This window comes from Rutilus rutilus, assembly GCF_951802725.1.
Source record: "Rutilus rutilus genome assembly, chromosome: 4".
Lineage (NCBI taxonomy): Eukaryota > Metazoa > Chordata > Actinopteri > Cypriniformes > Leuciscidae > Rutilus > Rutilus rutilus.
In genome coordinates this window covers 52,346,318-52,362,713 of record NC_140212.1, presented here as the reverse complement: position 1 = coordinate 52,362,713, position 16,396 = coordinate 52,346,318, and the positions used below count along the sequence as shown (strand labels likewise).

General features: G+C 37.6%; 1 protein-coding gene across 1 annotated transcript; it reads left to right on the top strand.

The window, feature by feature from the left end:
* Positions 1-10,979: 10,979 nt before the first annotated feature.
* On the top strand, positions 10,980-14,482 carry LOC311289600 (G2/M phase-specific E3 ubiquitin-protein ligase-like). Its single transcript, XM_084407733.1, has 7 exons — positions 10,980-11,175; positions 11,333-11,419; positions 11,771-12,030; positions 12,789-12,917; positions 13,106-13,246; positions 13,365-13,491; positions 13,600-14,482. Exons 1-7 carry the CDS (start codon positions 11,004-11,006, stop codon positions 13,815-13,817), a joined length of 1,134 nt encoding a protein of 377 aa, XP_084263859.1. The 5' UTR covers positions 10,980-11,003; the 3' UTR covers positions 13,818-14,482.
* Positions 14,483-16,396: the final 1,914 nt, after the last annotated feature.

The window sequence follows — 16,396 nt, the reverse complement described above, 5'->3', positions numbered from 1 at the left end:
AATGCAATCACAATCAGTCAATGTTGCCGTCAGAATTCGACCACTAAGCGACAAAGAGAGAAGCCTGAATCAGAAAACGCTGATTTCCACAGACGGCAGAGACGGTTTAATTGAGAAGCCAGAAGCATCGAAAGTATGGGGGTAAATTGATGCCAAAACCATTGAAAATAGACAGACTAAAAGTCACAAATAGATATTACAACTTGTAAACACAAAACACAATCTACAAATATATTAAAAATCCGCAAACAAAGTCCTCAAGATCCGCAAATGTAAAACAAGATCTACAAATAGATACAAAGTCCTCAAACAAACTCTTTGTGATCCACAAATATAAAGCATGATCTACTAAAAGATAAAAAATCCACAAATAAACACATCCTGATTCACAAATAGAAATCAGTGACTTGTACTTGAAAACCAGAATTTGAATGAATGTAAAGTGACTTGTTTGCAGGTGAAGATCATGTTCTGTTTGTAGATTGTGTCACATTTGTTTTCAGAATTCTGACACTATTGTTTCGCTGTTGTGACAAAATAATGCCATAATCATTGAAAATGAAGAGACTATGAGTCAAAAATGCATATTACAATTTGTAAACACAAAACAAGATCTACAAATACATTTAAAATCTGCAAATGTAAAACACAATCTGTAAATAGATTCCAAATCTGCAAACAAACTCCTCATGATCCGCAAATGTAAAACAAGATCTACAAATAGATTAAAAAATCCACAAACAGACTCTTCATGATTCACAAATAGAAATCAGTGACTTGTACTTGACAACCAGAATTTGAATGAATGCAAAGTGATTTGTCGTCATTATTTGTTTGTAGATTGTGTTGCATTTGTTTTCAGAATTTTGGCACAACTGTTTCGCTGTTTTTCCCATTAAAAAATCTACAAATGCCCTCCTCACAATTTGCAAACAAACACAGTCTAACTTGTATTATCAAACCACTGTAAAAAGACATTCTTACACATTCTGTGCAAAGCTCAGCATGCAAGTGTTGAATCTGTGTTTGCAGATCACAGGGCATTCACAGATCCATCTACACGCGTTTGCAGATCACAGGGCATTCACAGATCCATCTACACGCGTTTGCAGATCACAGGGCATTCACAGATCCATCTACACGCGTTTGCAGATCACAGGGCATTCACAGATCCATCTACACGCGTCTACAGATCTTTTTGGCACTATCTTTTCGCAGAGTTGTGTGACTACGATCCACACGTGTAGTCAGCCAATCAGGGGTATTGCTTCAATGTGATGTCACGCCCCCTCAATAAGCCCTTTTCAAAATAAGAGCTGACACTTCTCGGATGGGCTGGGAAAGGACGGACCGACAGGCGCTCACAAGATGGATTGTCAGGTAAGCGGTCGCTCGACTAACGTTAAGTAGCTGTGTGACATTTAAAGAATAACTTTATCGCACCCCAGTACGTTAACGTTATGCACTATCGTTAAAACTGCCCAAAAACCGTCTCACCAACAGCCTGGCGTTAGCCAGTTAACCCCATAACTTGTACAACTAACGTTACCCTAATGATATCATTTAGCTTTAGCTGGCTATAACCAAACATGTGTTTACAGCATAGAACAACAGCACATACAGTTAACATTAGCAGTTCTTGCACATTTTGTGCCAACAGCAAAAAAAATAAATAAACGTTCGCTATAGGGACGTATCGGCACTGTGTCCCCGTAGCATTTATGTATAGCATGGCAAATATGTAAGTTAATGACAAACTGAACATAGCATTAACGTTAACTAGAACAACCCCTCATAGTCATGCTGTCATTTAAGTTATTATCAGTGCGTGTCAATTCAGCTGGTTGATTGTATGTGAAGCTGATGGTACATGGGGCAACTTTTTAAGCATTGTTGCTGGGCAATCTTGCCGAGTGATTGTTGCTTGGGTACTTTCCCATTGAAAAAATACAATACATTTCTATCTGGATAATTTAGATCGGTCGTGGGCCCTGTGTCTCATCTGGTTGCCCGTTGATGGCAACATTGCCCAGAAACATTGCTCAAAAAGTTGCCCTGTGTATCATCACATTTACTCTATTGATCAACACAGAGCTGGGCTGTTGTTTTGCAGCCTTTGTCTGGTAAACAACCTGCTAGTGTTTCGGAAAGCTATGTGCTCATGTCTTCCCCCTTCTCCCCCCTCTGTCTGCAGAATCCGGACCGGAGGTGGCCCAATCTGTTTCCAGACCTGCCAAACTGCTCTGTGTGTGGTGTGGTTTTTTTTTTTTTTTTTTTTTTTTGTTTCTCTGTGCTGGAGTTCTTTTAAGAACTTGATGGCTTTATCCAGTTTGTTATTAAATTGGTTATGAATTTTAAACTTGTGTCTTTATTATATCCACACACAAAATAGCCGTCAAGCATATTGTTTTCAATTGTATTACCATCAAATGTCATGGATAGTGACGTTGCTGTCTTATGTCGATTCAGCATCTTAAACCTCTCTGGTGCAATCTAGTCCATATTTGAGGGCTTTTGCCATAGTGGTTTTTGATCAAGTTTATTGGATATATATTCCCCTTTATAGTATTTTCACTAACAGAATAAAGGTTTTACAAATCTACAAACTACAGTTAGTAGTTACAGGCAAAACGGTCTTTTCCCTCAGCTGTCACTGTGTTGCTGCTGCCCATTGTTGTGCCACGCATGCTCATCACACACTGGCAACTACACACTATATCACTATATAGATAGATATGTAACCATCTATCTATAGATGGAAGCATATAAAATGAGCTAAACCTTAAACATCTAGGCTACAGCATTGAAATCCAACATGCACATTAATGCAGCTTAACATTAATACAGGAACATCATGGTTATGAAACACTGATGGGATCGTTATACTGCATTTTGACTTTACTGTTCATTGTTTAGGTGAATGTCACTACTACTTTCACTTAATTAAGGTTTTCAATGCAAGACTTTTGCTTGTCATGTAGTGTTTTCACAGTCTGGTCGTACTACTTTTACTGAGGTAGTCTAAAGAAAGTGAATACTATTTCCACCACTCTAAAACAAAAATTCCCTACAGAAATAGTCTACCAGGACACATTGGATAGAGGGAGAACAAGTCTGCACCGGCCTGTGGTTATACAGACTTTCCAGAGAAAAAAGAAGAAGAAAAAATATTTTACTAAAGTTGTACATCACAAATTACTGTATAAACTAATTAACATTCGAAAGATTACGAAACATAGGCTATTTTCATCACAATCAAGCTTTTATATTTGATACAGTAGTAGGCCTATATCATATTCCGAAAAAAAATCTACCTAGCACATTGATATGGACCCTTGTCGTCCCCCTCTCCTCAGTTGGTTCACTCCAACGTTTTTTTTTTTACACCTAGCCCATGGAGGAGGCCTCTTCCTGCAGCTTTCCTGGCACGTGTACGCGTAATTAATTTAACCGTTAGCAGCTACCACAATACTGTACTTCAATGCTGTACAATTAAGATGACCTCTACTCCCAACCAAACTCCAGTGAGTATAACTGCTATTGTTTAAATGCTCTTGTTGTAACCTAGCTGAATATACGTGCAACGAGTGTAACGTTAACATTAGCTAACCCTACAGTGCAATGGATAACGTTAAACGTTAACAAGGCTAGTAAGCTCAGTGATGTTAATCTCAAATAATCAATCAACGTTTAAGAGTGTTCGATATTGTTGTCATGACAACCTAACCGCCAATGTGGTCAAAAGTTCGACCATTTAAAAGTAACGTTAACGTTATCATTGATGGGCGCGATGGATTTGACCTTTTTTGGCCGCCCGCCACGTTGGATGCAGCACTGAATTTAAAACAGATTTTCATTAAATTTGGTTCGTGAAATCTTGAGAAGTTAAGGATGATACAAATGAATGCACTCTAAACATTTGTCTCAAGCACTACACTGATCACTATATTGCAGTATTGCATATTATAGTATTGTTATAGCAACAGTATAGTATTATCATGTTATAATATTGTACACAGGGTGCAAAATTAGCACCAGCCAAATGATTATCTTCAGTCAGTAGACAAAAAAAAACAATGGTAGTTGGCAGTTCTCCAACAATGCATACACTAAGAAAAGAAAAGCAATATAGCTAGCTAGCTAACTATGCATCCTTAACCTTTAATTCATGGATGCTCTTCGGTTGCTGTCATTTTAGCATCAGTATGAAGGAAAGCACATGGATGAATGTTATTGGCAGATTTTAAATAAAATGTGTTATGGTAAATTATGAATGCATTTGCTAGCTACCATAACAGAGAATGTTATTTTTCTCCTAGGAACTACAGGATGTGGAGTCAGTAGTGGTCAATCTTTTATCCCTTATTACTAAAAATATGACTGCCACTCAAGATTCCTCTGCAGCAAGGCCAGAACCATCTACATCAGAGGCTGTAGTGGCAAGAAGAACTGCACCCCTTACAATAACCCCCAACCCTCCTACATTGTTGAGAATGCAGCGTTCGATGACCAGGTTGTACTTCACAGCTTCCTAAATAATAATTAAGATTGTTAGTGTAGCGTTGGCAATAATTTAAAAAATGGATATCTTTGAAAGTTAAACTTGATATAGCTATAATTGATATTTGTTGTACATTATAACTAGTCTGGGCCCAGCAGGAAGTGTACCAAGAGCAACAACCTTTTCCCCCTCCACTAAATTGCAGAGTCATGATTATGGAAATAACATGGAAAGCCGGGTGCAGCGGGAGATGACCAGGTAATAGAATTCAAAACATAATTTCTTCTTTTGTTTAAACTCAAAGTCTTTAGATTGGATATTTCTAAATTGTTTTCTATATATATGTCAATGGGCTCTATCTTGCACCCAGCGCAATTGCCTTAGTACAGCGACGCATGTATCATTCCTATTTTGCACCTGCACACAGCGGACTTTTCCCTCCACAGACGCACGCCGGTAAATTAGGGAATGAACTTGCGCTCCCGGGGGTGGTTCAGCAAAAAGAGGAGGCGTGTTCCGGCACAAACGTATTTTGCAGGTTTAGAAAACAATTCCGCCACTGACCAGGAGTAACCTCGTCTAAAGTCAGTGGCGCGTTGCGCATGTTATTCATATGCTATTTTAAGGGCGCATGCTTGGCCATAATGTAGCGTGTGCACAACACACACACACTTTGATTCTCTCATCTACACACAGATGCAGCAGTTTTCATTTTTGCAAATCATACATTATTACAAGGAAAATATTAACACACGAGGTAAATCATTGTTGTGTCCATGAAGATGTGAAAAAATAGGCATAAATCTATCTTACACATTTACCCAAATTATTATACGCCTGTTTAAGCGAAGCTAATCTGTGTGTGTTTCTCCATCCCCAATGTCACTTCTCTGTGTTTTACGGCCCTGACGAGAACGTCGGTCTCCTCGGATGTGAACCGCTCCTGGCGTGCGTCTGACAAATCCGCTGTTATAATAGCAACCCGCCATGGAACAAGCGCGCCTGCTCTTAAAGGGAATGTGAGATGACGCTCTGATTGGTTTATTTCACATTACGCCCAAACCACACCTATGAATAATTAAGCTACTTCAGACCAACACATTTTAGATTTGCGTCGAGCGCAAGAGTAATTTATCCCGCCGCTATAATAGCAACAGCGCCCAAGACCCGCCCACAAAGTTACTTGCGTTTCACGCTTGATACTTGCGTTTCAGATCGTTAAAATAGGGCCCTATATCTTTCAAGCTTATGTTATTTATCTATTTCAATAAAGTCTCTGCTTTACTGACAACTTTAACAATGTTAACTAAAACAAGAACACAGAAGACATTTTTTGTTAAACCATGTAACACTTTTGTACTCATCTCCTAATAAACTGTCTCAGTCTTTTACCATGAATTAAACAGTTAGCTTTTTTTCAGGGCACCTCAGTAAAAGTGCAGTATAGGCAATTACATGTGTCCACGTGTCATAATATTTAAAATTGTAAATTTATAATTTTCATCTCTGTGTAGGCAATTTCCTGCTTTATTTAACAGAAGGGGAGAGCAGAGCAAGGGGAAGAGGAGGTTTGCACCGTCTCCAAGGACATCGGTTAAATTTGCCACATACAATCTGTGTGTCCTCCCTGGCCCTTCATCACTTACCCCTAAGGGATCAGCTGAATTGCAACTAATGCAGGCTGGCCTGGGGAAAAGACAGGTGTCCATGCCAGAGGACATGGACCACAAAGAGGTGAAATCAATTGTGATACTGGGTTAACTATTTTATGTAATTGCAATGTGCTGGGGCGATTCAAGGACAGCATCGATTACGGAAATACGTTGATTTACATGCATTGGCGCGTCACAGTGAAGTTCTTTCATCTTTCAATCATTAAAATGCAGCTAAAAAAATCCACATACGATTCTCTCAAGTTTGACAGTATTAAAGACAGAGACCCAATAATCTAGGTAGGTAGGTAGGTTTATTGTCACAATACAAGAAGTTGTAGACTGAAATTGAGTTTTGTAACTCCCTTCAGCTACATAGCAGACAATACACATTAATAAAGAATCGATTATGAAAAATGGTAACAGAAATAAACTATCATCACTGGATAGTTGCACAAAAGCTGCTCTGCAGTCTGGCGGTGTGGCAGCAGAAAAAGCTGACCCTCTGTAAAAGCTGACAAGAACTTGGTGTGGGAATTTGGCCTTCTTAAGCTTCCTCAAAAAATACAGTCGTTTGTTGTGCTCTGTAAGCTGCAAATTGGAAATGGCTTATTATTGTAGCAAAACTGCGTTGCACAAATAGTTTTTAAGCAGCACAAATCCTGTCTACAGTCATCACACGAGCACGATATTCTACAATTATCAACACAAGGAACTTGTTTCTGTTAGTAGTTAAATGTTCTGCACCTCTGTTGTCATGGAAACGTCACACCAATCTCCCCGTTCAGCCGATATTATATTTTCTGTTTACTTTATTGGCCATTTACAAGTGACACAATTGCTTAAACCAACGACTGTTGTTACAGTCTTTAAATGGTTTCAGGTATTGTCTTTTCCCCACCCTGTTGTAAAAATACATTTGCCAGTGATTTTCTTACTGCATTTTTTTTTTTTTTTTTTTATGGACAGTGCACATTAACATCTCTGCTTGCATCAATGTAAAAAAAAATCGTAGATTTAGCCAGAAGGCTAATTTTCATCTGTTGTCCACGGTCAGTACATGTATTATACTGTATATATATTACTCCATTTAAAGTACTAAGTAAAGTATTTAGATAAAAATACTGATCATTCAGTTCAGGGAAAGGGTTGACACACAGTGATTACATTAATCTGTGTATCTCAGTAATTCTGACTCTTACAAATGTTATTATTAGTAATGTCATAACTGGAAACTGGAATAACTTTGAAAAAACTAAATTATTCTAATGTACCCTTTGTGTCTCTTTTTCAGGATGATTTAATCAAATATTGAAAAAATTCTCTTTAGCTTTTTAATAAATAAATTATTCTTTAGGTTAATTGTTTATTTAAAGGAATTGTTTAAATAATCTATTAAAAAGAATCATTGTGTTTATGTATAGATGACTCATTGAAAAGGCTAGTTCATTGATATCCAACTCGGATGTGTTCTCCTAGGGCTCAATATAAACACACAGTAGCTCTCTGGGACCAGAGTTTGAGACTGCTGGTATACTGTAACTATAATTATGTTTTTTCTGAATAGATGGTTAAGTTGCTAGAGGATGAGTTCCCGAAACTACGGACTTTAACAGGGGGTTGGCTGTTCCACAAGGCCACAGGTAAGTACATACATGGACACATTTAGATACAATACATGTAGTGTTTTAAACAATACTTTTTGGGGGGGCAGCAATCAAGATGGTAAAGTTAAGTTGCTCGAGCATAATTAACTGCAACATTGTATTTCTTCATCAAGGTGTTCAACAAACTGTGTGTTTTCTAGCTTCTACGTAACTTTTTATTACTTATTTCATCTGCATAAATGCATCTGCAAAATGTCAGACTGTGCAGGTAGTAATGTTGGAAACACCGTAGCAAGGCTACTATTCAGATTTCAGTAACATACCACGGCTGTCATCCAATTGGATTTTGGGGTTGGAACTATTTATTGTAAAGTGTTTCAACATATGATCAACATCTAACATGATCTTACTCTTACACAAGGAGGAAGTGGCCAACGGAAGCTGTCATTGATCCCCCCTGAGTCTGAGGGTTACACAGGGAAACAACTGAAATCTGCCTCCAACGGTGGGAAAAATGTGTTGTACATTATTCCACTTCAGGAAGAACTGGATACTACACCTTTGCCCCTTGATTCAAGGGAATTTTCTAAAATGCCCCGCTCAGTCTGCAAAAAGTGTGGATCAAGCATGCCCCTTCAGTTGCTGGCCCTCCACTTGGATGAGTGTGTGACAGAAATGCCTACAGTAAGTTGTTCCTTGTTGCTTTAAATTACTAAGTTAACTCACACTTTCACTCGCATGTCACCTGTTATGTTAAAGAGATGTTTGCAACATTGGCTTTAACATATTATTATTAATGTTGATGTCTGATGACAATCAAGTGGAAAAAAAGCCAAATGACTTACAGTCTACAAATGTGGTGGATAGGGTTAGTGTAATTTTAGCTCATGACATTGAGGAAGAAAGTATCAAACTTTCAGAATAATCCTCTCAGGACATACTAATTGAAAACAAACATTCTTACAGGACATTGAGGACAATGTAACTGTGGTGGGTGACGAAGACGCCTCCGAAGATAGCGATGGGGTACTACTTGTCTAGTTTTCTACACCAGTAATTTAAATGTTCAACATACCTAATGCATGTCTTCATGTCTTTCATTTTGAAATACTTGAAATTATAATTCCTGTCCTTGCAGACATGTCCCTTTTGCCTCAATGATTATCCAGTTGGAATTCTTCCAGTTCATGCCAGTGTGTGTGCAGATGGGTAAGATAAATGCCTGTTTAGAACAGCACTACCACCATGATTGTCTCATGTGCCCTGTATCCAAATACACACAGCACGATATGGGTCAAAGACAGAAGCAATAGGGTTCAGCAACACAGTTTACTATTGTTTAAGAAATAATTGTTCAAGTGGGTCGCTCAAGGGCACACTGATAAGTACAACCCTTCATGGATAACTCACTCATAAATTTTATTTTGCTTTGGAAGCTATCTTCTTTTTACATTGTCTAGCACAGTACCAACACTGCCAGAAAGAGTACCAGTATGACAAGCTCTGTATTGTAGTAACAATTTTTAAGTTGACCGTGCCAGAATCCATTCACATTGTGAACATGTTTTTTACTTAATTGAATGTCCATAATGTCAAGAGTTTTACAACCACTTTTGAGCAGGTTCTTCCCATTTTCCTTTCAGGTTAGCACAAGATATAGATGGGTCAGACAGTGCAGGTTCCTCAAGACCAGACGGTGCAGGTTCCTCAAGACCTGACGGTGCAGGTTCCTCAAGACCTGACGGTGCAGGTTCCTCAAGACCAGACGGTGCTGGTTCCTCAAGACCAGACGGTGCAGGTTCCTCAAGACCAGACGGTGCAGGTTCCTCAAGACCTGACGGTGCAGGTTCCTCAAGTCCAGAAGGTGTGTGTTCATTAAAGGAACACTCCACCGTTTTTTTAAATAGGGCTTATTCACCTTCTTTCCTACATTTAGATAGCTGGGCAAATGCATTTTTGTCTCAGTGCATGCATTGTTTTAGTTTTACAGGGTCGGCGCTAGCTTAGCTTAGCATAATGAATGGAATCCTTTGTTGCCAGCTAGCATGTCCTGAGTAAAAGTGATATATATAAAAAAAAAAAAAAAAACACCTAATTACTTCTTGTGGCCTGCGTATTCACAACAAGTACAAATAGCGATGCAGATTAACACTAGGTGATTTCCTATGCAGATATTGACTTGGGACTATATTAGGGGGAAGCACAGGCAAAGCACTGCTACTTGGGCGCAGAGATATCACGCCCAAGTAGCAGTGCTTCGCCTGTGCTTCCCCCTAATATAGTCCTTAATATATAAGTCAATATCTGCCTAGGAAATCGCCTAGTGTTAATCTGCATCGCTATTTGTACTTGTTGTGAATACGCAGGCCAAAAAAAACGGTGGAGTGTTCCTTTAAGACAGACCAGATGATGCTTAGTAGTGTAGTATAACTTATTCACCTTACCCCTTGGTAATGTATTTTTTGTATAAATGTTTAGCTATTTATGTTTATATTGGGTAAGGACAGGGATCATACATTTTTATTGATATTGATACCCTTATTGAAACTGCTTAATGATCCGAGTCTTTAACAATACCACTATCGATACTTTACTATAATTTGGAGACGGTTATTTGGTAAGACTAGATCCAACGTGCGCGAGGTAGGCCTGCACAGTATGAGTAAAATATCCAATGTGTGTATCCAAGTTGTTTTATAAATATCCAAGTTGTTTTATAAATTATATGATTAGACTTGAATATTTAAAATATAACTAAATGTTGTTTATAGAGCAGCAACATTAATGTTTACAACAGCAACGTCACTATAAAAAGTAAATATCTTGCATCACAATACTGAGTAAAGTTTCAAAAAAATGAAAAACTCAGATATCAGTATATATCAGTCCTTCCTCTTCCTCCTCCTCTCTGCTGTTATTCACTGCCTAAAGTTATTGTTACCTAGTAGAAGGGGGAGCGGCTGGTTTGTCTCAGCCAGAATTTAACAATGTGCCAAATTTTAAGACTACCTACCAGTCTATGCTCCAGACAGACAGCTTTCTATTTAGCTTGTTTGTAACATTTGGCTAATGCCAAGCTAACTTTATCTGTGTAAAGGTCTGTATAAAGGTCTTGTTTGCCAGTCTTGTTTGCCTTTTGATCAGTTCGGTTCTGAGGTTCAGATTACCACATAGGATCAAAGATTCTTTGGATTAACAGAATTTTCGTTCATTGAAGTGTGGAAAAGTGAAGCTGATCCCAGGATGGCAAGTCAGTCATTCACCAAGGAACTGCTCCGCCAGGGTGAGAATTCACCAACTCTCCATCTGACTGTTGATGTGCTGGCTGATGAAGATGAGCAGCAGAGTACACTGATTACCTTTTACAAGGTAGCAAGACCTCAGTGGGCTGCCCCTCTCAAGTGCAGACTTCAAGGTATTATTTTGTTTAAATTTCAGTGCATACTACTGCCATACATTTCTTTACCATTCTGCCTTCAAATACAGTTGCAAGATTTGCTGCACAATGTCTACATTTGGTTTTAGAGAGCTTGATGGCAGACTACCTTCTTTAGACTTGCTTTGTATTTTAGGAGATGCTGCCATTGGCAAGGGTGTTAACCGCTACCTGTTTTCATCAATTATGCACAAAGTCAAGAATGGGTTTCAACTGGATTTAGGTTTGTATTAAATCATTACATCTAATTCAAGTCAACATGTTTTGGATTTTTATGCTTTTTACACACAATGAAAAAAGTGAGTACACAATCTTGTGCTTTAATGCGTCAAGCAGTGCATTAAACATTTATCACATTTCTGGTTGGTGCCCTAGTGGTTACTGTTATACTTAATACATGCAAAAATCCAGAAAGTGTGAGAATAATTTGTGACTGGTGGAAACGGATGATGCAAGAGGAGTCTCAATCATTAGTGCAATGAATAAAAATGACTAAACTCCAGTTGCCTCGATAATTTACATTTGGTACATTACATACAATACTTTAAATAGATATTGTAATATCTCTACCCAGGTACCACAAAGGTGACCAGACTGTTTGACGGTCAGAAGGATCACCTTGTCCCTTCAGCATCATCAGTGCTTGTTGAGAGTGATTTGTTCTTAATGGCTGGTAGAATGATTGGACATTCATTCATTCACGGCGGTCCCACTCTGTCAGGACTTAGCAATGCAGTTGTCAACATTCTGGGGGGTGGAACACCAGAGACTGCTGCTTCTGCTCTAACACTGCTGGACTGTCCTGACATGGACCTCAGGGAGACAGTCAGCCTTGTAAGTACAGCATATGCATCTTTGTAATTAAGGGGTGGTGATGGTGCAATGGATAAGACTATGTCTTCTGTGTGAGAGACTGAATGAATAAATGAATTCAGTAAAATAATGAATAAATGTAAATATTGAGGAGTTTATTTCAATGACATGATCTCAGGCCTGCCAGAATTCTGTTGTTGGGCTGTTTTACATTCAAGAATAGGTTAATATGTCTATGGAAAGTGTTCTTTAATATTTTTTGAAGTGTTGCGTAGCAAAAATATGGGTATGTATGTATTATACATCCATAGGAAACACTATATTTTGTATTAATAAACTTAATAACTTAATGCATTAATAAGAACCTTTGTTTACACTGGCTCACCAAAGTGTCAACTCAAGTCAAAAATATATGTGGCTGCACTACTTTAGAAAAATCAATGCAATGAATAGCCTGTTCATTTTTTGTTCACATCATCGTCACAATCATTTTGTTGTTTGAACCTTACTTCATATTCTTTGTCCCATCCCCAAACAAATTTTAGCCACAGAAATGTTCTTTGCATTAAACCCTGTATGATCAGCTTGATATGAATCAAGAAATTTACCCTTACTTCAATGATAGGAATAATAAGGGCCCAATGATTGGGTCAGCCACCAGGTCCCTTACAGAATTTTGTCATTTGTACAGATGAATTTCAAAACTGTCTGAAGGGAGAGAAAAAAACTTTGAACTTTCTTTCACGCATACATTATTTTTTTGTTATATTGTCTTGCAGCTGCAAAAAGAAGAGGCTTTAACAGAGGAAGAAAGCTCACGTCTCACCAACCTCTGCTTTGCCTGGGATCTACCTGTGCCAAACTCCGAAAACAAGGACTGGCTCTTCCAAAAACTACTAATCCATGCTGTAATGCTCAGTCATACAATCTAAGAATTACTCCCACTTTTATCCAAAAAATGGTTATGTTTGCACTTTATGTGCACTTACAAATTGTTCAGCTATGCTGTCTGTTGAACCATTGTTTGATTAACAGACATTGGGTTGAGTTTTATTATTTGTTTATCCTATAATCTGAAATGAATTAAATATTATAGGTCATTGGACGAGTTAGCCGTCAAATCAAGCAGCTGCGCAAGGGTCTGAAGGACACAGGGTTGTGGCCACTCCTTTCCACCAGAGCAGATGTTCTTCCCATCCTTTTCCCAAGGGAGACAGAGGTGCAGTTGACATCTGAGGTATTTTCTTTTTTTGGACTGAAACTATGAAACACTAAATTATTTAAAGAAATTATAGTGCAGCATTATGCCTGAGTTGCACATTAGTTTCTTCATAAACATATTACACACATTACAGATAGTCCTTCAGAGTATCAGATGGCCACAGCAAAATGAAGACAGCAATGTGGACAGCGACGACGATGTTCCCTCAGCAGCAACAGTGGACCGTGTGACAGGGTTCTTTAGAACCTTCATTGAAGAAGGTATCTTTACATTAAGGAATTATGCAGTTTTACAAACCTAAAAGTGTTTTGGCAAGTCAATTGTTTCAAGAGTGTCTCCCTCAAGTATATTTCTGTTTTTTATTACAGCTACACCTGAGGTTTTGCGTGATTTGATGAAGTTCTGGGTGGGCTGGGAGGTGCCTTGCTCTAAGCTTAACTTGGTCTTGGTGGAGTCCACGCTTCCAACTGCATCCACCTGCTTTGAGCGCTTGCGCCTTCCAAGCCACTACCACACTTATAATGCTCTGAAGGCAGACATGATGCTGTGTCTCCGATCCGTGGACAGCGGATTTGGGCTTGTTTAATGTGATCTAGCTTCAGGATGTCAGAGTTTTTTTTTTTTATATATATTGTTTAAATTTCTGTTTTGTACACAGACATTGTACTCCCTTATATTAGTTCATTTACAGACATTTTCCAAGTCAAATTTTTATGGGGTGAGTTTCAATGTACACTGTTTTACATTCAAGAATAGGTTATGGAAAGTGTTCTTTAATATTTTTTTGAAGTGTTGCGTAGCAAAAATATGGGTATGTATGTATTATACATCCATAGGGAACACTATATTTTGTATTAATAAACTTAACTTAATTAATTAATAAGAACCTTTGTTTACACCAAAGTGTCAACTCAAAGATATATGTGGCTGCGCTACTTCAGAAAAAATCAATGCAATCAATAGCCTGTTCATTTTTTGTTCACATCATTTGTCACAATCATTTTGTTGTTTGAAAACATAAAACATGTTACTGTTAACATAAAACATGTTATGTTTCAAAAATAAAACGTTGCGTCCAAGAGACCTTGACTGAGACATTGAAATGTTAAATCTTGTGAAATGTTAAATCTTAAATCCAGATGTTGGCGTTATTATACTTGGAGAAAACATGAGTATAGAGTTATTGATCTGGTCACTGTTAATGGTTACTAAAAGCATCTGTGGATATATCAATAAAACTGAAAAAAACTTTCCTTGCATTGAGTTTGGAATTAATGTATCTTCTTGATGTATACAAACAAGTAGTACCACAATGAATACATCAATTATGTTAAAAGTATAACACTTAGCTAGCACAGTCATTTGCAATATTTAAGTGTCGATACATTGAAGTGGTTCTTGTTGCTGCAGAATTGCGAAAAAAAAAATTGAGAAAAACACGGATGGTAGTAGACAAGGCGATAAGACAAGTTTTGTATTTCATTTATTTATTTATTTTCTTTCTTTATTTCATGTTAGTTGGCCATATTTGTGAGAGACGATGTAACAAAATGGACGTCCCATACAATATGCACACCTCGTATCAAACCATTTTACTGCAGCATTTTGGAGATATGCTACTTTAATTGACTGTGAATTGAGATGTATAAAGCCCTAATTTCTAATAAGTAGAAAAAATAATGGTCAGGTGTAATACAGGACGTCCCATATAGTATACAAACCTCATATCAAACCATTTTACTGTAGCATTTTGGAGATATATGACATTATTAAACACCTATAAAAACCTCATTTCTAGTAGAAGAAAACAATGGTCAGGCTTAATACAGGAAGTCCCAGTTAGTTAGTTAGTTAGTTTAGCTTTATTGTCCCCCATGGGGCAATTTGGTTTACAGCAGCAGTTACATAAAACATACAGAACACATAATAATACAATATGTTTACTCAATCATTTAAAAAAACGAATTGCTCTTGGGATCATGGACTTTTTAAATCTGTTAGTCTTACACCGTGGAACATTATAGCGGCGCCCAGAATTGAGCATTAAAAAATCTTGACACAAGGGGTGGGAAGGATCAGCGATAATAGTGTTAAAATATAGTATACACTCCTCATATCAAACCATTTTACTGCAGCATTTTGGAGATATGTCACATTAATCGACTTAAGAGGAGTGTAAATACATCATTTCAAATAAGTAGAAAAAAACAATGGTCAGTTTTTATAAGGGACGTCCCATACAGTATGCACACCTCATATCAAAACATTTTACTGCAGCATTTTGGAGATATTTGCCATTATTCTAATTTAAACACCTATATTTCTAATAAGTAGAAGAAATTAATGGTCAGTTTTTATATAGGGGGTGTCCCATACACAGGGTTCCCACACCTAGGTAAACTTCAAATTCAAGGACCTTTCAATGACTTTCCAGGTCCAATAGCCTCAAATTCAAGGACTTAATGTGGGGACACATTTCAAGAGAGAGTAAGGTTACATCGTTTCAGCCTATTTTTGCAATGTTTCACGGTGTGTAAATGAAACGCTGAGGTAGGCTATCATCGTAGTAGTTTCGTGAACATGTGAACGTCATGGCAATGTACAACACAAACTACTTCACGCGGGAAACACTTAACGTAACGTGTAAATGTTCGTAACTAACGTAAATCAAGCAAGCTAGTATTCTTAGACCATGAAGAGTTGGCAAAATAACGCATTAGCGGACCAGAGGGAGTAATATGGAATTTTACAAATAAATTCAAGCACTTTTAAGGACCTGTATGTTTATTTTCAAAAACTTTCCAGGGCCTTGAATTTATTTTTTCAAATTCACAAACGTTCAAGGATTTCAAGGACCCTGCATACAGTTTACACACCTCATATCTAACCATTTTACTGCAGCATTTTGGAGCTATGTCACATTAATTGACTTCAGAGTTGTATAAAGACCTAATTTCTAATAATTGTTTTTTCTACACATTTTTGTACTTTACACACCTCTTAATTCGATTGATGTGACCTATCTCCAAAATTCTATAGTAAAATGGTTTGATATGAGGTGTGTATACTATATGAGACGTCCTGTATTAAACCTGACCATTGTTTTCATCAACTTATTAGAAATTAGGTCTTTTTTCACCCCTAAAGTCAATTAAAGTGACATAT